Source organism: Marmota flaviventris, chromosome 6, assembly GCF_047511675.1.
Source record: "Marmota flaviventris isolate mMarFla1 chromosome 6, mMarFla1.hap1, whole genome shotgun sequence".
NCBI lineage: Eukaryota > Metazoa > Chordata > Mammalia > Rodentia > Sciuridae > Marmota > Marmota flaviventris.
In genome coordinates, this window is record NC_092503.1 from 47,568,579 (window position 1) to 47,593,932 (window position 25,354).

General features: G+C 35.7%; 1 protein-coding gene across 1 annotated transcript; it reads left to right on the forward strand.

Moving 5' to 3' along the window:
* Positions 1–3,726: 3,726 nt before the first annotated feature.
* On the forward strand, positions 3,727–25,072 carry LOC114086945 (amine sulfotransferase-like). The gene is made up of 6 exons (XM_027928378.1): positions 3,727–3,868; positions 5,407–5,615; positions 9,073–9,199; positions 10,016–10,110; positions 22,799–22,985; positions 24,951–25,072. Exons 1-6 carry the CDS (start codon positions 3,727–3,729, stop codon positions 25,070–25,072), a joined length of 882 nt encoding a protein of 293 aa, XP_027784179.1.
* The last annotated feature ends 282 nt before the right edge of the window (positions 25,073–25,354 follow it).

Genomic DNA, 25,354 nt, shown 5'->3' on the forward strand with positions numbered 1-25,354 from the left:
AAATTTGTATAATGAAAGAAATTCTTATTGAGCTTGTAATAATAATAATCTACTATTTCTACTCTTCACACTGTGTTGATCTTCACAAAATGGACTATTTTAGAAATACAGACTTAGTTGAAAAATATCATGAGGAAAAAGAGACAGGTTTAATATTTATAAACTGAAATTAGCCTCAGATTACACCTTACTTTCTAAACAAGAGGGTTTGTACATTGAAAAGATTCAAGATCTCCCCTGGGATCAAATTCTATGTTTAGGGAGAACTTGAGAATCATTATCTGAGAGCAGCTTGTATGAGCAACAAAAGACTGAGGAATGACTCAAGATTCCAGGAAAGATGTTAGAACAGACCTGAGATGAACAACAGTTATGGTGGAAAACAAAAAGGTAATATCCACCATTAAAACAAACAACGGGACATCGATTAGAAAGGGTAACTCTATGTGTACTGGAAAACAAATTTATGTTCTTAGTGAGTTCATATAACCCACTTTCAAGTTTAATAACCCCTAGAGCTTTCTGTAGCCATCGCCAGTTAAGCAACAGAAGAAACAAACTTTCTGAGATTATGCAAGAAAGGACCTGAAGAATGGTCACCAGCCCTGAGATGGGCTGGAAAAAGACTCACCCTTATTCAGGTACAAGGAAGCTGTCTTACAGATTTCAAATGCATCCTTGTCTTTGTTTCATAATTGCTGTAATTCAGTAAATGTGCCCTCTCTTCTCCTAAAAAGTTTTTAAGTATCTCCAAAGCTTTGGATCCCTCTAAAGAACCTGGGATAGGGGCTGGGCCTGTGGCTCAGCGGCAGAGTACTCACCTCGCATGTGTGAGGCCCTGAGTTCAATCCTTAGTCCCACATAAAAATAAGCAAATAAAATAAAGGCATTGTGTCCAACTACAACTAAAAAATAAATATTTTTAAAAAAACCTGGGATAACCTGATATGCTTTCCCCAGCGCTAACAAAATCTTACCCAATCTACTAATCTACTCAGACAGGTTCTAGAACACTACTCACTGGCCAAAACAAATTCCATAGGGACTATTTATTCCTCAGTGACAGAGCAGTTCCTGTCAGCCTAAATTTTTGTAAGAACTGGTTTTCCTTCAGCAGCTGATCTCAACCGTGAGTACTCACAGAATAGATTCAGAGCCACTGTCAATTCTCATCCTGTTTTGCATGAGACAAATATGTGTATTTACCTCCTTTTCTCCCTAATTATCTATGAATATCCCCTACATCTTTTCTTTATGACTTCCATGAAGTAATAAGAAGGAGACACAGACAGGCTTGCTACTTATACAATCGCCTTCTCCTACATGCATCAAAGACGCAAACTATACTGAGGAGCCAGTGAGCACCTACCTGAATCCTCCTCACATACAGCTTTCTCCTTTGCTTCTGTGATACCACAGATTTTAATTTTTTTTTCCCCTTAGACTAAAAGTTGAGTGACTAAATGTAATAAACAAGAAAATAGAAAAATTTTATTCGAAATGTTTATAGATACTGCTTGATGCTCTTTCTCATCACCCAGCATTTCTCGAACCCTTGGTGATATTTCAGGGTGTGTGTGGTGGTGTTATGGGCTGATAGGAGGGAAGTGGTAGGGATCACACTTCACTTTTGGCTTTCTCCTCAACTTATATCTCCTACTATGGGCTTCTCCATTTATCCATGTGATGCAGTATAAATTCTTCCTCACCACAATCTGAAGGCTGAATTCTCCAAGGTTTTTCCTAGGAAATGCAGGATGTCAATATCAAAATAGCTCTCCATCTGCCTGTATTGAAAACAATATTTTGATGCATCAGCCTCTATAAGTTGACATCATGTTTCCTAGATGTCAACTTATAGAGGGGAAACCTCTAGCAGCTTAGTAGGGCCTTAATTTTATCTTTCATTTGGTAGCCAAGAAGCCAATCATGAAGGCATCACCCAGGTGAGTCTAACATTAATCATTTTCTGTTATTACTCTGAAAAAGACTAAACTCTGAATTCCTCCTATTGATCAGGTAATTTGGATTGTTTGTAAAGAACTCAGTGTTATTTCTTGACATACAATTTAAACAAAGTCATATTTGCAGCTTTTTAGCAAATTCAGTTTCTTGGCATGCACAGAATTTTAAAAAATATAAATAACAAATCTATACTGGTTCTAAGTCTACAACTTATGGGATTTTCTCAACCATGTAACCTTCAAGGAAAGATTCTCAGGAAGAGCTAATAGAAATGTTTGGCTGGTCTGAATTTTGTAGGGATTCTGACCTTGGAAATATACATGGAAGCATTCCTCTTGTGAGCACACTCAGAGAGGGTAACTGGCACTCTGTTTCCCACACTTAGAATACCCTGCAGTTTCTCCTAGGAACTAGTAAGATAATGAATACATGTGCTATGTCTAGCTGCTGAGGCAATGCCCCTAAAGTCTTATCAGCCTAGACCTTGATCTCAGGCACACAGCTCCTGGGACAACCACGATGTTTCACTGACCCTAAACTTGTCCACATAACAGTAACTTTATGGGCTGGGGATGTGGCTCAAGTGGTAGTGCGCTCGCCTGGCATACTTGCGGCCCGGGTTCGATCCTCAGCACCACATACAAACAAAGATGTTGTGTCCGCCGATAACTAAAAATAAATAAATATTAAAAATTCTCTCTCTCTCTCTCCCTCTCTCTTTAAGAAAAAAAAAAAAAACAGTAACTTTATACAATAGACTTTCTTGAGAGCTACACAAAACTCCTAAAATTGCACATTAAATTCAGTAAGTAACTGAGGGATAAGCTGAATAATGTTGCTAATTCTGTAACCTGCCTAGTAATACAATGAACAATATATACTAATGATGACAATGACCTGAAGTAACCTATGGATATAAATAAAGCTGGCAGCTTGGCCATTGTGCCATCTTTCCTCCTTCTGCATCTTGTCTCTGTGTCTCCCTTGTTATTTTCCTTACAGAACTTTAATAATATTTGTCTTTACATTGTTTGCTTTCTGTTTTTGTTTTAGTTTTTTATTAAAAGATTCATATGATTTTTTATTTTAAAATCTCCTACTATAAACTATGATAACTTCATGAAGTAATGTAACTATGAGGGCAGCATTTCTGAGGTAAAAACCCAATTTAAAAAACCAAAGCATTTTCATTTTTCACTTTCAACAGCATCTCAGTTCCCTAATTCAGAAGTTTCCTTCAGAGAAGGAAATAAAAGCAGAGAAGGAAATAAAATAGAAACAAAAGCATATCGATTGAAGAATTTCTTATTTCTACAACAATCAAAAATAAAGCAATAAAAATATAAAACACTAAGAATTTCTGGATAAAAATTATGAATTCTCTGCCCAATTATCCCTTCTCCAATCTTTCCAGTTCAGCCAGCTGGACAAGTTTAAATAATTTGGTTGACTTCTCTGAGATAATTTCCACTTCTCTCTGTTGAGGATCATGATATCTGTACCTCATGGACCTTTAAGAAGAGTTGTCTCACTTTTCAGCATTTCTGCTGCCTCATGTTTAAAACACTGATGCTAGCAATACACAATGTTGGCTTTTTGTGACGTTTTAAATCATTCATATATGTGCTGTGGTTAGTGTCATTAGTATGTTCTACACATCAGACATTGCAAAAGTGCTAGGCATATATTGACCACTCAATAACTATTATTCACTTCTAAAATAACTTGAAATTTTATGTTTGCACTTGTAGGTGAAAAAATATGGACAACACAGAGGAATACTTACTTGAATTTAAAGGCTACAATTTTGAAAAGTCTTTAGTTAAAATTCATATAGTAGAAAGTGTGGATGATTTTGAAATTAGAGATGATGATGTCTTCATAGTCACCTATCCAAAATCTGGTAAGTGTAAAGAGTGGCCTCATGATAGTAAATTTTTGACTAAGTTTGGTATGTGTTTGTGTGTGTGTGTCTGTGTGTGTGTCTGTGTGTGTGTAAATGTGCTGTTTTTCAGACATCCACAGCAGCCTGACCTACATTTATATATCCATTAAGGATCAGAAAAAAGTTAGATGAATCTCAAATCTATACTACCAAAGCTCATTTGCAATGGATACATTGTCAATTCTGTTTAAAAAAATATATAAAGAAACTAAATACTGAGCCATGAGCAGGTACTGGGTAAATGCTGACCTGTTGGCTTGGTCTGTTGAACAGACCTGAGGCAGTCTAAACTCCTCTTTTCTCTAATTTGTAAATGCTTCCTGAGTTGGAAGATTTATCTTCCATAATTATTCATGTTCCAAGATGTTTCATTTTCTTGAGAAGTATTCCATGACAGCTGAGTTCCAATGAAGACTCTCAAAAACATTTTCAACCAGTAAGTTCTACTAGAAAATAAAATAAGAATGATTTTGAGATTTGTGAAGACCATCATTACAAAGAAGTGGTAAAAAACAATCCTGTTGGGCTAAACAAGTCTTATGACTTCTACTTCAGCAGGGCAGGATGATTGGCTTGGTTTGAGTTTTTACAGTTGCCCATGCAGACTAAGGGATAAAGCTGTAGTTATTAAGATTCTACATGCAATGTTTTTCTTATTTATAGTGTGGTTTCTTCAGAACATCACAATGAAGTTGGTCATATATGGTTAGGCCATTCAAGTAAAAAAAATGTTATATATATATATATATATATATATATATATATATATATATATATATATATCTTTGCTCATGTCAGGTTCTGCTATTTCCTGATATCCTTGGATGCTTAAATAGTTTACAAAACCACCTTAAGTGGTAAATAGAAAAGGGGGAGAAAGTGAAATCACTTATAATTTTGTTAATTTGTCTATAATTCTAAAGGGTAAAGTTCTAAAAAAGGAATCTCAGGAAGGAGAAAGTGATGTCCACAAAATATAGTAAAAAGAGACTCCGTAACCAATAACATATTTTAAGAAAATATAGAAGAAATAAGCTCCAAGACTCCAAACAGAAAGAAATGACACAGAGAAGGAAATGCTAATTTCCCTCATGTGATCAGTACAGGGTGTATGCATGTGTGGAAATATCACACTCTACCCCATCAAAATGTAGAATTATTATTATAAGTTAAGGAAAAAGTTAAAAATACTAAAAAGGACCTAACATGGAATAGGAAACAGAGAAGGAGAGGCAGAATTAATACAAATCATCACTATCGTGGAATCAGAACAAACACAACTCTTCAAGTGATAAAGGAATTTAGAGTCTTTGAGTTTATCTTTATTAACTTTAATGTTTCATAGAGAAAAAAATGAAAATCAGACAAAGTTGTTAGCATACTTAGAGTGTTTAAAAGAAAAGAAAGCTCAAATGATTTTATGGTGAATGACACTATTGTTGACTTAATTTTTAATGACTAATTGAGTTTGAAAACAAGATGATTTATTTTTTCAGGTACCATCTGGACTCAGCAGATACTAAGCTTGATTTATTTTGAGGGGCATCGTAACAGAACTGAAGACATCAAAACAATAGATAGAGCTCCCTTCTTTGAATACAATATTCACAATTTGGACTTTATCAAAATGCCATCCCCTCGCCTCTTCGCTTCCCACCTCCCATATTATTTAGTTCCAAAAGGTCTGAAGAACAAAAAAGCTAAAGTATGTCATACAGCTTAATCTTTTTTTTTTTTTTTGCACAAACAAAATAACCTGCTTTAAGTAGATTCCCCAACCTCACTAAACCACAGTTTTCCAAATGTTACAATCATTGTATGTTTAGGATATTGCCTTCCTCAATAAAAGTATATGAAATTCCTAAAAACTATGCCTGTAATAAGCAATTGTGGATATAATTTGCAATGTAATTCTATAGCATATAACAAAAATTCTTTCACATTGGCTATAAATGCCATTTTTTATAGTTTCATAGGAATTTATTGTGTGGCTTTGCAATAATTAATGTGTATTTGATGGATAGGTAAGTTGCAGCCAATGGATGTCTTGTGCTGTAATATACTTTCCTATAAAGGCTTGCACTTTAATTCTCATGCCTTGTTTCAATTAATGTGAAGTTTTCAAATTGAAATGGCTAATATTTTAAGTTTTGACAGGGATTACCTGCCTGCTTTTTATAATATATGAATCATACTTCATCAAATAACCATGTAGGAATGCCTCCTTCCTCACATGCTTACTAATAATGGGAATTATCAAATTTGCCTAATATGCTAAGTAAGAAAGTAATCTTTCTTTGAGGGAATTTAACTCTTTCAATTTTATAAGATTATCTTTTTATATTTTATTGGTCTTTAAATATTCTTATTCCATGTTGTCTTATTTACTGTTTTGTAGGAAATTTATTTGTGGCAAAATCTTTCCCTTTATAAAGGAAAGACTTTTTTAATAAATTGTTGAAAACTTTTAACCTTATGTTATCCAACTGTTAATACTTCTTTCATGACTTCTGGTTCTGATGCTTTACTAAGAAAACACAACACTAACAACAAAGATTATGTAAATACCCTCCAGCTTTTTTCTAACTAACAGTATTATTTTTAACCTTTTTGTTGGTGGGGTAGGAGGTGTGGGGTGGTAAGGAGGGATTGAACTCAGGGTCACTCAACCACTGAGCCACATCCCCAGCCCTATTTTGTATTTTATTTAGAAACATGATCTTACTAAATAACTTAGCACCTCTCTTTTCCTGAGGCTGGCTCTAAACTCATGATCCTCATGTCTTCGCCTCCAGAGTAGCTGGGATTACTGGCATGGGACACGGAGCCTGGCTATTTTTAACCTTCTTATGATTATAAATTAAATCTGATACTGCTTATGAGACATGAACATTGCCTTATACTTGTCTAAGGAGTTTGCTGATTGGCCCAAAACAATTTACTAAAACATTCACTTGAGTACCTCTACTGTTTTGAAGCCTATATATTGGTATGCTAAATTTTCGTAGTTGGACACAAATTTATTTTACTTATTTATTTTTATGTGGTGCTGAAGATAGAACTCAGGGCCTCACACATGCGAGGTGAGTGCTCTAATGCTGAGCCACAGCTCTAGCCCCAGATAAGTCAAATTTTTCTATCAACTTTTTACAATATAGTTTAGTTCCATAATGATTGTCAAATGTGGGTTTTAATTTAAGAGAGATTTGTTCTGGGAAAACAAACATTGAAATATTCTGACATTCCTCGAGTTCCATTCTATGTATCAGGTCTACTTTAATGCCATCAATATGTACCTTTTATTGTTCTCAGTGTGCTTTTTACCCACTTATAGATATTTAACATTGAAAAAAAGTGTAACATTTTATAATTTTTTAAAGAGAGAGAGGAGAGAGAGAGAGAATTTTTTAAATATTTATATTTCAGTTTTCGGTGGACACAACATTTTTATTTTATTTATTTGTATGTGGTGCTGAGGATTGAACCCAGTGCCCCATGCATGCCAGGCGAGCGTGTTACCGCTTGAGCCACATCCCCAGCCCAAATATAACATTTTAATGATCTTGTCAATTTACTCCAATTTTGTGGTCATTTATTTGCATTTAGGCTGCAATGATAAAAATTTCATATTCTCTTATTTTTAGAGTTTTAGGATATAAGGAGTTTTCTATCTTACTAGGTTTTCACCCTCTGAGGAACTAGCTTTTTCTTTTTTTAAGCATAATTCAATGTTTTCTTTTTTGTTCATGTATACTTTCATTTTAATTATTGTCTCATTTTAGTATATATCTTTCTATCTTCTTTTATTAAATGTTTAGTATACCTATTTCCAGTGTTTATTTTTGTCAATATTAACATTTTTAAATGAATACCACTTTTAGTGTAACTATGGGTGTAATTTTGTTAATGTTTAAATACTTTGTCATTTCAGTTTTACCTTTTTAATTGGTTTCAGCTCTTTTGAGACTTTTTTAGTTTGAAAGTGTTTGTATAGTTTTCTATCATGGGCAATGGTGTTTACATATACTAATTTTGGGAATTTATTTAAAAGTTAATTGTCAATTGCATGATCAGTTTTCAAACATGGAATATGTTTCATACATGAGAAAAGGAGATAGATTTTCTGTGTTGGGTACTTATACAAATTTTAGAAACTAAATAAAATGAAATTTTAATACTCAATTTTACAAATTTATTTTTCCTTTTATTGTTTTGTTAAAGACAATTCTCTGTAAGTGTTCTACTATGATTGTGGCTAAATCAAAATACTTACAGATTTACTGGAACTTTTCCATTGAAGTTTTTCTATTATAATCATCAGTGTACAAATGTTCCTTTTCTGTTAGTCTTTGAAAACAAATTATGGGCCATCCCGTTAAATCATTTGACCTGCAATTTTACTTAATTTCATTTTATTCCTTATTCTCTAATTCGCTGGGACTTTGCCACATGCTCTTGTTTGTTCTTGATTTGAAATGCCATTTTCACTGCTGCATAACTTTACAACTTTTGAAAGTAGTTTTATCAGATCTGTTCTTTTTCTTCATAGAAAAATCAGAATATTCCAGCATTTGAATATCACTACATGCTGCTTTGGGCACATATGCAGGCGTTTCCCTGGAATATACATCCAAGAAGGGAACTGCAAAGCCAAAATAACAGTTCTATGGGATGGGGCTATATTTTCTTAAGAAAGCAGGTGTATCAATTCTTTCTGAAATTGGTAATGGATATGTTTTTATTTCCCCCCTAGTAATGATACATATCAGAATTTTAAATTTTTTCAATGTGTTATTTATGAAGTGGTTTTTCAAGTGATCTTAACTTACATGTCCACACTCAGTAAAGCGAATAAGCCTGTTTTGAAAGATTATTGACAATAATTATTCTATATTCTGTGAAAGAACTTTTTGACCCAACTTTTTATTAATGGTATTTTTCATATTAATTTTCTTTATACAGTTTCTCTCCTATATATAAAAGTATTTATTTTAACAATACTTTTTGTAATAGAAAAAAATTGGGAAAACACCTAATTTTCCATGGCTAGTAGAATGGATTAAAATAATTATGATCCATTCAGCTAATAAATATGATGCAACTGTTAAACATTTGAAATAATATACTGGAATTGTTAATATTATTTCTAATTCTCCCTGCAGATTCTTTATATCTACAGAAATCCTAAAGATGTTTTGGTGTCCTTTTTTCATTTTTCAAATTGGGTGGCTATATTAAAGAATTCTGATACTTTTGAGAATTTTATGGAAATGTTTCTAGATGGACAAGGTAACTATGAGTTTATTTATCAAGGAATTTAGGGAAGATATTTAGAGAGATGGAAAAGGGCAATTGTACAATGGGTGCTTGTGAGTAGTTACTATGACATATCAACCTAGTCTGCCACCCAGTGGCTTTTCCTTCCTTGCCAGGACCATGTGGGTCTTGTCAAATTTGCAAAGGCATATTGTTTAGAAAACATTTTGACCAGTCCATAAGAGGCTTACAAATATTCTATCAATTTAAACTAGCTACAAATATAATTAAAATAATACATTCCAGAATCACTAGTGATCAGGGTGTTTGTGTACTCTCTCCTGGACCTGTGGTAAGCCTTCTAGGGCCATGGTGGAGTTTATCACTCCACTACTGATGAGGATTGATTGTTGCAAGGGACTTGTAGTGAGAAGTATCAGGATCTCACTCATTTAAAGATTACATTCAGGTTCTGTCTCATTGTAAACAGGTAGCTTCACTATCCAGAGATCTTAGAGAATGAAGAGAAAAATGGACATGTGTGTTTTCTGGTGGATATAGGAAAGTGGAGAAAATTGCTTTAAAGAAATCTGATTTAAACTTAGGTCCAGGGGCTTTCTCATTTCTTTATTGCTGCCTTCCTACATCCATAAGGTCGCTTTTCATGGTCACTTCTCTATGAAAACCATGATTGTTCCCCTAAGCAGTAATCATTTCAAAACAGTAATATAGATGTCCAGTGGTTGGGCCTTTATTTTTGTTTTTGTGATTATAAGGAGGAAAAGACAGAATACTTTGCTGTTCAATAAGTGCAACATTTCACCTTGTTAGTAATTATTTTTTGTACAGTGATGGGAAGTCGTTGGTTTGATCACATAAGAGGCTGGTATGAACACAGACATGACTTCAATATTCAGTTCATGAGCTATGAAGATATGAAAAAGGTAAAATAAGAAGTATTTTTAAAAATTTCATTTTTAAACCTTTTTTTTCTCCTGGTTTCAGGAAAACTCATTCTCCTAGTCATTTTTATACATATTTTGTAGGCTTTTGGGGGGTAAATGGGGGTTCTGATTTCCTGCTTATCCATTAATTATTACTGGTTTTCCTCAAGGGTGTCTTCTCACTACACACAGTCACCATGATTATCATGTAACAACTGTAGCAATAAAGACAACCTCAAATATCTAGGATACTAATCTTGTAAATCATTTTTATTAATATTAATTACATATTAATGGGTTTTGGTATCTGATTTCTATATGACCATACAACATGCACTGACCATATCCAATCTCCCTTCTTCCACCTTTACCTCCCCTTCCCCCTGGACCCTTCACAGGCCCTAATATTCACGATTCTACTTTCAGTCAATATTTGTTGTTGTTTTCATGTGTGCTGCTTGTGCTACTTGTCTTTCTATGGCTTATTTTGGTAACATCATGTCTTCCAGTTCCATGAATTTTGCTGGAGAATTTCATTTTTTATATCTGAATAATAGTTCAGTGTGTGTGTGTGTGTGTGTGTGTGTGTGTGTGTGAGAGAGAGAGAGAATTTCTTCTTCTGTTTATCTGTTGATAAACACCATGTAGACTGAATCCTTATCTATTGTGAATAGTGGTACAATAAGCACGGGCATGTGAGTTGTCTCTTGTATGGTGCACTGTTTCTTTTTGATATATACCCAGGAATGTGACAGTTGGATTATACAGTAGTTCTGTTTTTAGTTTAGTTTTATTTATTTTTTTTTGAGGATACACCATACACCAAACTGTTTTCCATGGTAGTTATACTTAATAAAGTTCATCAAGGAACACCAAGGCATTGAGGCATGAAGTCACTACTAAGATAGGATAATTTTGCTGTAGATGAGGGTGAGCCCAGTGAGGCACATTCTTCCTATAAAGAGAATCTTAAAACTAGTTCTCATGTGAAGTCATAGAATGCTTATATGCTGGTGAAAGTTTCAAAACTGCCTGAAAACTTTGTGTAATTCAAAGTTTTGTTGAATTACACAAAGTTGAAGTTCATTGTTCTGTGGACTCTGATTGGTATATTGATTCATTAATACATCATCTATTCAGTTACTTAAAAAAATCACTGAATGATTGTTCTGTGCCTGGCACTGCATCACGAGTAATAAATGACTGAATCTTTTATAGACAGAACTCATAATCTATCAGGGAAAACAAGTACTCACCAAGCTAGTATATGTATTTCAAAAGTAATAAGTGCAAATATTAAGGAAATGTCCAATTCAATGTCAATGTGCATATGTACTGAGGGTATCTAGTATAGTCAAATGTAATGGTCATTTTTTTTTTCTTTCCTGAAATAAAGAACATGGGAAATGCAAGCTAATAAATAAGAGCTAAGAGAAAAAAATCATGGGAGAGACTTATAAGATAAGAAAAAGGGAAAGTACAGAAGTCCCTTGAGGACCTAAGGGAAGAACTTGAACAATGTGGGAGAGATGAAAGTTTAATATAGAGGGGTTTTATAGGAGCCAGATTTTATAAGGTCTGTAGACTATGTTAATGAGAGTGAATTTTTTAATGTTAAAAGTAGTAAGGAGCCTCTTAAGAGTTATTAAGAAGGGTAGCCATAGATTATAATTAATATTTTTGAATATTATTTCTGTTTATGAGTTGACGAGGAAAAATAGTAAATATAAGGAAACTAGACTAGACAGAGACCAGTGTATTAATCCACTGAACATCAGTGGTGGCTTGGATTGGAGTAGTGTCATTGTGAATGAAGAGAATACAGAGTTTTGAGCACAGTTAAGATATAAAAATAAAAGGGATCATCTTCTCTAACTCCATCCATTTACCTGCAAATGCCATGATTTTATTCTCTTTTATAACTGAGTAATATTCCATTGTGGATATATGCCACATTTTTTTATCCATTTATCCACTGAAGGGCATCTAGGTTGGCTCCACAGTTTAGCTATTGTGAATTGTGCTGCTATAAACACTGATGTGGCTGTGCCCCTATATCATGCTGTTTATAAATCCTTTGGGTGTAGACCAAGGGGAGGGATAGCTGGGTTAAATATTGGTTCCATTACCAGTTTTCCAAGGAATCTCTGTACTGCTTTCCATATTGGCTGCACCAAGTTGTAGTCCCACCAGCAGTGTATGAGTGTACCTTTTCCCCACATACTCACCAACACTTATTGCTTTTTGTCTTCATAATAGCTACCATTCTGACTGGAGCAAGATGAAATCTTAGAGTGGTATTGATTTGCATTTCTCTAGTTGCTAGTGATGATGAACATTTTTTTCATATATTTGTTGATTGATTGTATATCATCTACTGAGAAGTGTCTGTTCAATTCCTTTGCTCATTTATTGATTGGGTTATTTGTTTTTTTTTGCTGTTTAACTTTTTTGAGTTGTTTATATATCCTAAAGATTAGTCCTCTAATCTTTAGGATATATAAAGATGTGTGAAGTCTAAAGATTTGCTCCCAACATGTAGGCTCTGTATTCACCTCACAGATTGATTCTTTTGCTGGGAGAAGAAACTTTTAATTTGAGTCCATCTCATTTATTGATTCTTGATTTTAATTCTTGTGCCAAATCAATCTTATTAAGGAAGTTGGGGCCTAATACCACATGATGGCGATTAGGGCCTACTTTTTCTTCTATTATTACATATACAGAGCACTTTTTCATATCTCTGGTTGTGTGGATTTGAGATATTACAGCTTTTTCCCTATATTCTTGTAGTACCTGTGTAGATTGTCTGTACCTCACCTTGAAGTTGGGCTTCCAGACCCTGCTGGTGTCCCTCAATGTATGCTACTGCAACTAAAGTTGGTGGTGGCAATAGCAGAGGTAACTCCAGATAATAGTTAAGGTGTCCCAAAATGGAAGCAATGTCTTACAGAGATGGGACTGAAAGAGTGGGCCTCACACTCCCTTGGGATGCCTGCTCTAAGATGCAGCTGCTTGTCTGTTGTAAAAATGTTAGGGGCTACTGCGTGGAGAAGGTATGATAATGACTGCAGTGTCCCAAGATGGAAGTGGGTTAGGCGTAGGTTCCCATGTGGGGGAGGGGGTGAACTTGGACCTACCATGGACATGGATCCTGCGCAAGTCTGTGTGGACAGATCTGGGCTAGGCTTGGACTCCTGCAGTCGTCTCCTGGTTGGAAGAGGGGGTCCTGTGCCAGAGGCTGGACTCCGGTGGGTGCCTGCTGGTGGAGGGGTGGACCTAGGCCTACTATGAGCATGGGCCCCACACAGGCAGGTGTGGGTGGTTCTACGCCAGTGTGGGTGGATCTGGGCCATTGGGCTTGACCTCCTGAGGTAGTCTGCTGGTCAGAAGAGGCAGTCCTCTTCCAGAGGCTAGGCTCTGGCGGGTGTCTGCCCCATGGGTGGAGTATGGACCTGGGCCTACTGTGAGCCTTGATCCCTTGCGGGCTTGTGTAGGCAGTCTGGGCTGGGTCTCAGCTCCTGCAATAATCTGATGGACAGAAGAGGCAATCCTAGGCTGGAGGATGGGCTGGAGCAGATGCCTATAGGTGGAGGGGTGGACTTATGCCTACTGTGAGTCTGGGTCCCGCACAGGCTGGTGTGGGTGGATCTGGGATGCTAGGCTTGACCTCCCCCAGTAGACCACTGATTGAAAAAGGCAATCCTGCATCAGAGGCTAGGCTTTGGCTGGTGTCTGCTGTGCCAGTGGAGGGGTAGACCTATGTCTACTGTGAGCTTCGGTCCCACATGGTCTGGTGTGGGTGGTCCCAATTTTAAGTTAGTTTTAATATGTGGCATAGGATCAGGATCAACTTCAAGCTTTTGCATGCAGCCATTCAATTTTCCTATTACCTTTTGTTGAGGAAACTATCGTTTTAATATGAAATGTTCTTGGCATTCATGTCAAAATTCATTTGACCATATGTGTGAGAGCTGGTTTCTGTGAAATCTATTCAACTCTATTGATTCATACTTCCAAATTTATGGCATTTTCAGACTGTTTAGATGACTATTATTTTGTAGTAAGTTTGAAATATGAAAGTGTGAAATTGGAGAATCTAGTATTCTTTTTCAAGACTAACTATTCAGGATGCCTTGGAGTCTCATAAGAATATTGTGATGGATTGTTTTGTTTTTGCAAAAAATATCATTGGGATTGTGATAGAGTGCATTACATCTATCTGTGAATTGTTTTACATCATATTCTTTCTTTAATTCCAGTCATCAGAATAGGATATTGCTTTATTTATTTGTTTGCTTTTACTTTTCAGTAAAGATTTGTAGGTTTCAATAGGCAACACTCTTACCTCCTTGTTCATTCCTTGGAGTTGTAGTCTTTCTTCTTGTGATTATTAGTGTAATTGTTCCTTAATTTCCTTTTAGGTTTACTCATTGTTAGTGTATAGAAATTCAACTGATTTTTACAAGTTGGTTTGATTTTTTATTCTACAACTTGATTAAATTTCTTTGTTCTCATGTTCTTTCTGGTGTGTGTGTGTGAGTGCTTTTTGGGGGGTTTTCTACATATAAGATAATCTTATGGGCTAACAGGGATCGTTTCATTATCTTTACTTTTGATTTCAATACATTTTTTTATTGCTTAGTGCCTCCAGCTAGTATTTCTAGTATCATAATAAACAGAAGTGGAAAAACTGAATTGGACTTACTCCACATCTCAGATGAAAATCTTCCTCTCTCAGTTGAGTTTGTTGTTAGCTGCAGGTATTCCATATAAGACTTTTTCATGTTGAGGTGGTTTCCTTCCATTGCAGATTTATTGAGCATTTCATCATAAAAAGATGTTGGGTTTTTTAAATTTGTTTTAATTAGTTACACAATGATCTTGACATAGCATACATTTGAATCAGATGGGATATAATTTCTCATTTTTCTGAGTGTACAGGTTGTAGAATTACATTGGTCATGCAGTCACATATATACCCACAGCAATAATAATGTCTATTTTATTCCGCCGTCCTTCCATTGCCCTCTTCCCCTCCCCTCCCCTCCCATTTCTTCTTTCTACCCAATCTGATGTGACCCACTTCTTTTTTTCCCCCTCACATCTTCATACCTGTATTCTGTATAATGAAGGGGATCTCCTTCCCTCTTCCATGCAATTCCCCTTCTCTTTCCCTTTCCCTCCCACCTCTCTTTCCTATCTAGAGGTAATTTTCTTCTCATGCTCTTCCTCCCTAACCCATTTTGAGTAACCTCTCTTATATCAGAAAGACATTAGGCATTTGTTTTGGGGGGATTGGCTAACTTCACTTAGCATAATCTGCTCTCATGACATCCATTTCCCTGCAAATGCCATGATCTTGTTATTTTTAGTGTTCAGTAATATTCCATTGTGTATAAATGCCACATTTTTTTTATCCATTAATCCATTGAAGGGCACATAGTTTGGCTCCACCGTCTAGCTATTGTGAACTGTGCTGCTATAAACATTGATGTGGCTGTGTCCCTGTAGTATGTCGTTTTTAGGTCTTTTGAGTATAGTTTGAGAAGAGGAATAGCTGGGTCAAATCATGGTTCCATTCCCAGTTTTCCAAGGAATCTCCACACTGCTTTCCAAATTGGCTGCACCAATTTGCAGTCCCACCAGCAATTATAAGTGTACATTTTTCCCCACATCCTCACCAGCACTTGTTGTTGTTTGACTTCATAATGGCTGCCATTCTTACTGGAGTGAGATGTATCTTAGAGTAGTTTTAATTTGCATTTCTCTGATTGCTAGAGATGGTGAGCATTTTTTCATGTATTTGTTGATTGATTGTATATCCTCTTCTGAGAAGTGTCTGTTCAGGTCCTTGGCCCATTTGTTGATTGGGTTATTTGGGTTTTTTTGTTGTTGTTTAACTATTTGAGTTCTTTGTATATCCTAGAGATTAGAGTTCTATCTGATGTGTGAGGGGTAAAAATTTGTTCCCAGGATGTAGGCTCCCTATTCACTTCACATATTATTTCTCTTTCTGAGAAAAAAACTTTTTAGTTTGAATTCGTCCCATTTGTTGATTCTTGATTTTAATTCTTGTGCTTATAGGTGTCTTATCAAGGAACCTGGGGCCTAACCCCATGTGATGAAGATTAGGGCCTACTTTTTCTTCTATTAGATGCAGAGTTTCTGGTTTTATTCCTAGATCCTTGATCCATTTTGAGTTAACTTTTGTGCATGGTGAGAGATAGGGATTCAATTTCATTTTGTTGTATATGGATTTCCAGTTCTCAAAGCACCATTTGTTGAAGATGCTATCCTTTCTCCATTGCATGCTTTTAGCACCTTTGTGTAATATAAGGTAGTTGTAATTTTGTGGGTTGGTCTCTATGTCCTCTATTCTGTACCATTGGTCTACCAGCCTGTTTTGGTGCTAGTACCATGCTGTTTTTGTTATTATTGCTCTGTAGTGTAGTTTAAGATGTGGTATAGCAATACCACCTATTTCACTCTTCCTGCTTAGAATTGCTTTAGCTATTCTGGGTCTCTTATTTTTCCAGATGAATTTCATAATTGCTTTGTCTATTTCTGTGAGGAATGCTGTTGGGATTTTGATCATAATAGCATTGAATCTGTAGAGTGCTTTTGGTAATATGGCCATTTTAATAATATTAATTCTGCCTATCCATGAGCAAGGTATATCTTTCTATCTTCTGAGGTCTTCTTCTATTTCTCTCTTTAGGGTTCTATTGTTTTCATTGTATAGGTCTTTCACCTCTTTTGTTAAGTTGATAACCAAGTTTGTTTTTTTTTTTTTTTTTTGAGGATATTGTGAATGGGGTAGTTTTCCTCATTTCCATTTCAGAGGATTTGTCACTGATATACAGGAATGACTTTGATTTATGGGTGTTGATTTTATATCCTGCCACTTTGCTGAATTCATTTACTAGTTTTAGAAGTTTCTTGGTAGAAATTTTTGAATCTGCTAGGTATAGTATCATATCATCAGCAAATAGTAATAGGTTAAGTTCTTCTTTTCCTATATTTATGCCTTTAATTTCTTTCGTCTGTCTAATTGCTCTGGCTAGTGTTTCAAGAACTATGTTGAATAGAAGTGGTGAGAGAGGGCATCCCTGTCTTGTTCCAGATTTTAGAGGGAATGCCTTCAATTTTTCTCCGTTTAGAATGATGCTGGCCTGAGGCTTAGTGTAGATAGCTTTTACAATGTTGAGGTAAGTTCCTGTTATCCCTAGATTTTCTAGTGTTTTAAACATAAAGGGATGCTGTATTTTGTTGAATGCTTTTTCTGTGTCTATCGAGATAACCATATGGTGTGGGAAGCCATCCTGACACGTGACTGGGCGACTCCCGTTAAGGGTCTGAGGCTTCTGGCTGTGTCGGAATTTTCCCGGCCCTTTCCTGATGAGAGAGCCCGTCCATGTGGGGGTGTGACTGACCACTGACCCCGGGGGCCCAATCACTGACCCTGACCTTGGAGTGCAGTCCCCCCTCAACCTTCATTGGATGGAATTATCCCCTGAATTTCTTGTTCCCCAATAAAAGGCTACTCCCTGGCGTGTTCACTCTCTCTCTCTCCTGCTAGCCCTGAGTAATCCTTGCTGCCCTGCTGGGCGGTTAGAGGTCGGAGCCAGAGAGGGGAGCCGTCTCGGACCTGGCAATAGAAATAAGGTAACTGAGTCTGTGTGTTTTATTTCGATCTCTTCTAACTAACTTTATGCCTAGAACCTCATTAATGAAACCATTGCGCAGGCCGCATGGTAGAATATGGTTCTTATCTTTAAGTCTATTGATGTGGTGAATTACATTTATTGATTTCCGTATGTTGAACCAGCAGCCTTGCATCCTGGGGATGAAACCCACTTGATCATAGTGTACAATTTTTTTGATATGTTTTTGTATCCGATTTGCCAGAATTTTATTGAGGACTTTTGCATCTATATTCATTAGATATATTGGTCTGAAATTTTCTTTCTTTGAAGTGTCTTTGTATGGTTTTGGAATCAGGGTGATATTGGCCTCGTAGAATGAATTTGGAAGTACTCCCTCTTTTTCTATTTCCTGAAATAGTTTGAAGAGTATTGGTATTAGTTCTTCTTTAAAGGTCTTGTAAAACTCTGCAGTATATCCGTCCGGTCCTGGGCTTTTCTTGGTTGGTATTCTTTTGATTGCTTCTTCTATTTCTTCACATGATATTAGTCTGTTTAAGTTATGTATATCTTCCTGACTCAGTCTGGGCAGATCATATGACTTAAGGAATTTATCGATGCCTTCTTTATCTTCTATTTTATTGGAGTATAAAGTTTCAAAATAATTTCTAATTATCTTCTGTGTTTCTGTAGTGTCTGTTGTAATATTGCCTTTTTCATCCCATGTGCTAGTAATTCGGGTTCTCTCTCTTCTTCTCTTCATTAGCATGGCTAAGAGTCTGTCAATCTTATTTATTTTTTCAAAGAACCAACTTTTAGTTTTGTCAATTTTTTCAATTGTTTCTTTTATTTCAATTTCATTAATTTCAGCTCTGATTTTGGTTATTTCTTGCCTTCTACTGCATTTGCTGCTGATTTGCTCTTCTTTTTCTAGGGCTTTGAGATGTATTGTGAGATCATTTATTTGTTGGCTCTTTCTTTTTTTGAGGAGTGAACTCCATGCAATGAATTTTCCTCTTAGTGCTGCTTTCATAATGACCCATAGGTTTCGATATGTTGTGTCTGTGTTTTCATTTAAATCTAAGAATTTCTTAATTTCCACCTTGATGTCTTCTGGAACCCAATGTTCATTCAGTAGCATATTGTTCATTCTCCAAGTGATGTAAGAATTTTTCTTCCTTATTTTATCGTTGATTTCCAATTTCATTCCATTATGATCGGTTAAAATGCTAGGTAATATCTCTCCTCCTTTATATTTGCTAAGAGTTGCCCTATGGCATAATATATGGCTGATTTTTGAGAAGGATCCATGAGCTGCTAAGAAAAAAATTGTATCTGTTTGATTTTGGTTGATATATTCTATATATGTCAATTAAGTCTAAGTTATCAATTGTGTTATTGAGGTCTATAGTTTCTTTATTCAACTTTTGTTTGGAAGATCTTTCCAGTGGTGAGAGAGGTGTGTTAAAGTCACCCATGATTATTGTGTTGTGGTCTATTTGTCCCTTGAACTTGAGAAGAGTTTGCTTGTTGAACATAGCTACACCATTGTTTGGGGCATATATATTAATGATTGTTATGTCTTGTTGGTGAATGGTTCCCTTTAGCAATATGTAGTGTCCTTCTTTATCCCTTTTGATTAACTTTGGCGTGAAATCTATTTTATTTGATATGAGTATGGACACCCCTGTTTGCCTCCGAGGTCCATGTGAGTGGTATGATTTTTCCCAACCTTTCACCCTCAATCTGTATATGTCTTTTCCTATCAGATGAGACTCCTGTAGGCAGCATATTGTTGGATCTTTTTTTTTAATCCGGTCTACTAGCCTATGTCTTTTGATTGGTGAGTTTAATCCATTAATATTTAGGGTTACTATTGAGATATGGTTTGTACTTCCAGCCATGTTTGTTTATTTTTGTTATTTCACTTGATTTGTTTTTCCTCTTTGAATAGTTTTTCTCCTTACTGTACTACTTCCCACTGTTGATTTTCATTGTTATTTTTTGTTTCCTCTTCGTGTAATGTTTTGCCCAAGATGCTTTGCAGGGCCAGTTTTCTAGCTGCAAATTCTTTTAACTTTTGTTTATCGTGGAAGGTTTATATTTCATTGTCAAACCTGAAGCTTTGTTTTGCTGGATACAAGATTCTTGGTTGGAACCCATTATCTTTCAGCATTCGAAATACGTTGTTTCAGGATCTTCTAGATTTCAGCATCTGTGATGAAAAATCAGCCGTTAACCTAATTGGTTTACCCCTAAATGTAATCTTCCTCCTTTCTCTTGTAGCTTTTAAAATTCTCTCCTTGTTCTGTATGTTGGACATTTTCATTATAATGTGTCCTGGCATGGGTCTCTTGTGGTTTCCTACATTTGGTGTCCTGTAGGCTTCTAGGATTTGGATTTCCGTTTCATTCTTCAGGTCTGGAAAGTTTTCTAAATTATTTCATTGAACAGATTGCTCATTCTTTTGATTTGGACCTCTATACCTTCCTCTATCCCAATTAACTGTAAAGTTTGGTCTTTTTATGGTATCTTGGATGTTCTGCTCATGGTTTCTTATCAGTTTTTCTGAGTTGTTTAGGCTCTTTTCAAGATGATATATTTTGTCTTCGTTGACTGATGTTCTGACTTCTAATTGGTCTACTCTACTGATGATCCTCTCATTTGAGTTTTTAATTTGGTTTATAATTTCCTTCATTTCCAGGATTTCTGGTTTTTTTTGTTTGTTTGTTTGGGTTTTTTTTGTATAACCTCTATCTCCCTGTACAGTTGATCTTTTGCTTCTTGGATTTGCTTATGTAATTCATTGTCAAAGTGAACTTTCATTCTCTGCATTTGCTGTCTAATATCTTTCTTAAGACTCCAGATCATCTGACCATGTGTATCCTGAAATCTTTATCTGACATTCCTTCTGCTGCAGATGTTACCTCGTCTAATGTTTACTTGTCTTGCATTGTTTGTGGTCCTTTCTTTCCTTGTCTTTTCATATTACTCATGTTTCCTTCCAGCTCTGTGTAACTGTTGTGTTAATATTTTTCCCCTTATATATTTATGTTGCTCTTATATAGTTCCAAAAATCTCTCTTTTGTGGAGAAAAACAATGTTAACAGTTCCAAATATCAATAATACATCATCTATGAGCAAGTTTTCATTATTACTACATTTATAGTTAGACTCTATGTCTACAGATGTTGGCTTCAATTATTGTTTAGAATACAGTCATTAGTTTCATAAAAGGCATACCATATCTGGTGGCATATTGAGAACTGAGGGTCAGGCGCAGGACATCATGTTAAGGGGGAAAGGTGTAAGGGTATAGGATTACTCTAACTTAGCAACTTTAGAAGAGAACTCTAATGAATAGACAGTGATAATTTATGGAAAATTTTATAACTTCAACTCCTTATCTGTATTTAGAAAATTACCCTACATATAAAAAGTAAAAGAAGATTGAAAGTGGGATAGGGTGAAGAAGAAAGAAGAAAAGAGAAAAAAATAACAAGGAAAGAAAGAAAGAGAGGGAGAAAGAAAATAAGAAAAAAAATAAAGGGGGGGTGAGGTGGGGCCTATGCAATTCCTCTATATTATATTATTCTGGTGATTCAGTTCTTAAAGTCTAATTTCATGCAAAGATCTTGGATTCACATATATTGAGGTTGTGAGGACCAGAGGGGGAAGGTTAGAGGAGATTGGATGAGAAGAGCGAGAAAAAAAGAAAGAAGAAAAAAAAGTCTCAGAACTCTGTTTCCTTTTCTTTCAGTAGGTGGCATTGTCTATTCCTAGCTTGAGTCTCTGCGTTTAGGGTGGTGAAGGTAGCCAGCGTGAGAGGGCTTGAACTTCTACCTGGAGCCTCCCTACTCTTAGTCTCTGAGTTGGAAACCAGGTGCCTGTACAGTTGCTGTTCTGCATTGATAGCTACGCCCCCCAAAAGCTTCTGGGAAAATTTTTGAGTTATCACCTCTGGGGTTGGGGGAGTTGGAAACCGGGTACCTGATCAGCCGCAGAACCGTGCTGGTAGCCACACACCCCGAAAGATGGTGAGTAAGGTTTTCCAAGATGGATTCCATCTATTACCCGCATAGGATGTTTGGTGAGGTGTGGGGTGCTGGGGTAACCTTGTGCTGTGTCCAGAGCTAGGTCTGGTGTCCCACAAGCAAAACCTCTGTTCTGCGCCGCCTTCTGTCCGCGCCTAGACAAGCGAACGGCCTTACATCTGGGTTTTTTTTTTTTAATTCTTTTTTTTTTAAAGAGAGAGAGAGAGAGAGGAGAGAGAGAGAATTTTAATATTTATTTTTTAGTTTTTGGCGGACACAACATCTTTGTTTGTATGTGGTACTTGGGATCGAACCCGGGCCGCATGCACGCCAGGCGAGCGTGCTACCACTTGAGCCACATCCCCAGTCCGGATTTTTTTAAGCTAAAATTTTATTCTCTGAGTAAATATCAGTGAGTATTTTTTTAACATTTATTTTTTTCATTTGTTTTTTGTTTTAATTAGTTACACATGACAGTACAATGACTTTGACATATTATACATTTGAAGCAGATGGGATATAATTTCTCATTTTTCTGAGTATACAGGTTGCATAATATACACACAGTAATAATAATGTCTGTTTCATTCTACTATCCTTCCTATCTCTCCAGCCCCTCCACTCCCCTCCCATCACTTCTCTCTACCTAGTCTAGGGTAACGCTATTCTTTTTTTTTTCTTTCTCACATCTTCATACATGTATTTTGTATAACAATGAGGGTCTCCTTCCCCCATCCATGCAATTCCCTTTTTCACTCCCTTTTCCTCCCACCCTTCTTCCCTATGTAGAGGTAATCTTCTTCCCATGCTCAAAGATGTTGGGTTTTGTTAAATGTTTTTTGTGCATCAATTGAGATAATCATGTCAGTTTGTTTCCCCATTCTCTTCTCATAACAAACTGCATGGTTCATATGATGACATTTCTTTGCATTCCAGCAATCAATTTCACTAGAATATGAAAATGTTGTGTGTTTGGCTGTAACTCATGCATACTCATGACTCTTTCAGGACCTCAGAAGTGCAGTGTTGAAAATCTGTAGATTTCTTGAGAAAGAACTTAGTGAAGAAGTCGTGGATACTGTTGTGAAACAGGCTTCATTTCAGAACATGAAGACTAATCCACAAGCAAATTATAATGATATTGTAAAACAGGAAATGGGAGTGAGAAACAATGAAGGAAATTTTCTGCGCAAAGGTACTATTGAGTAGTTCTTAGTAGCAAGATGTAAGCTGTCATTCAAGTCCTTGATACCTAGGAGAAATAATAAGTGCTTCCATTATGTCTCTCCAAGTAACAGTGACATTTGGAACCTAGAGAAATTAAGCATCTAGTTGAGAGTAGGTCTGAAGAGGTTTTCAAGAAACCTAAGTGTTTTAGTATACAAACTGCTTAATTAATATTGCCTTATTTCTAAGTCACATGAGCCTGGTCAGGTATATTAAATGAGAAGAACAATAATCCTTATTTTCTCTTTTTTCTTCTAGAATAATCTAAGGAGTAAACTTAATGTGTATTTTGCTCTGCTGGGATTACTGTGTTCCCATGTGTCAGATTGCATCATCACAAAGAGTGATATCTTATTAGTGCTATATGCTATGAATTCAGTTACTTCAAAAAGTCATTGAATTCATTTTCACTGTGATCTTATTACATGCCTGAAGTAGTTGTCAAGAATATTATTTCCCTTGTAACTGATACCCTTCAAATTCAAATTATTATTATTATTATTACCAAGGATTGAACTCAGGTGCATTCAAACACTAAGCCACATTCCCAGCTGCTATTTTGTATTTTGTTTAGAGACAGGATCTCACTGAGATGCTTAGAGCCTCACATTGCTGAGGCTGGCTTTGAACTCAACAACCTCCTGCCTCAGCCTCCTGAGCTGCTGGGATTACAAGCATACACCACCACACCTGGCTTCAAATTGTTAATTTTTAATTTAATCATTTAGTGTATAAACATTCTAAACACTTCACTTCTACTTTATTCACATTTTATATCATAATTGGCTCATAATTTACCAATAGGATGATCAATATTAATTTATGAACAATTGTATAAACATCTTATGGACATTGCCCTAGAAATTGGTATATTTTAAAATTCTTATTTTTTTGGTGACATTTATTATCAATTCTCCCTTTTCATTCCTCAGCTACAGCAGATAAAAAGCAATTCTCATATCCCTAAAAGATTGTTATCTTTTCCAAAGGCCAATAATAATGTCTACACAAGTGAACCTGATAGCTGAAAATGCCAAGTTATTTTTCACTTAAGAAGAATGGCATAATATAATCCCTGCAGCTCAGGACGCTGAGGCAGGAAGAATGCAAGTTCAAAGCCAGCGTCAGCAAAAACAAGGTGCAAAGCAACTCAATGAGACCCTGGCTCTAAATAAAGTACAAAATAGGGCTGGGGAGTGGCTCAGTGGTCGAGTGCCCATGAGTTTCAATCTCCAGTCACCCCCTCCCTCCCCCCAAAAAAGAATGGCATAATGATGATTTAATCTTGTATAAAATATAGATGCAGAAAGGGAAGCTCTGGTGCTCTATATGAATTTGATTTAGTTAGTTGAAAATATTTGAGTCTCATTTTTTTCAAATTTAAAAAGGAAGAAAGACTTATCTGGGAGGGTTTTAATAAGAATTATATTACAGTTGATAAATGTGGTTCACTTAGTGTGAGGTTCACTTAGTATATATACAAGAGTAGATATACTAAAACATACTTGTTAAATTCTAATATAGTCTTATCCTGTATAGTTTTTTTCCTCTTAAGGTTCACATAGGGGGAAAGGCTAACATATGGTGAAGTGAACTTTAAATCTATTTACAGCATTATTTTGTTCCTAGATTCTTTATTCAATCATTCCTGAGTAAGAAAAGATGAGGTCTCCAATCCTGTGGGCATGAACAAATATTTAGCTTAGTTGAAAACAGATTAATCCATTAATTTCCAATTTTATATTCTGTGAATATACTAATATTCACATATTATTACAAAGTTACCACAAGAGGTATATTGGTTGCTCCACTTAAATTTGACAGGTGTTCCACATCTGGGACAATGGGACACATGGGTTCAAATGTTGAGGCAGTCTTTAAAATGAAGTGTTCTTTATTCACCAAAGTGCCATTCATGTTCTTATCCCATTAGGTACCACTGGAGATTGGAAACATCATTTTACTATGGAGCAGAATGAAAGATTTGACCAGATATTCCAAAGGGAAATGAAAGACGTTCCCCTGAAGTTCATCTGGGATATAAATGAGGAGTAGAATTCTAATCAAACCATAAAAGAATCATATAAACTCTAATCAGAGTCTATACCTTAACCTACATAATAATTTATGCCTATTTAATTACTAATTATAAAACTTAATTAACAAAATAAATAAACTATGCTTAGATTAGTTGCCATGAATTCTTTAAAATTAAAAAAAAATAGTTTTACTTTAATAATTAAAATTGCACATCAGAAATTAAATTGCTTTTGCAGCTTTGGTACCCTGCATGAAAATGGCAAAACAGAATGCATAAAACATGACTTGCAAATATCT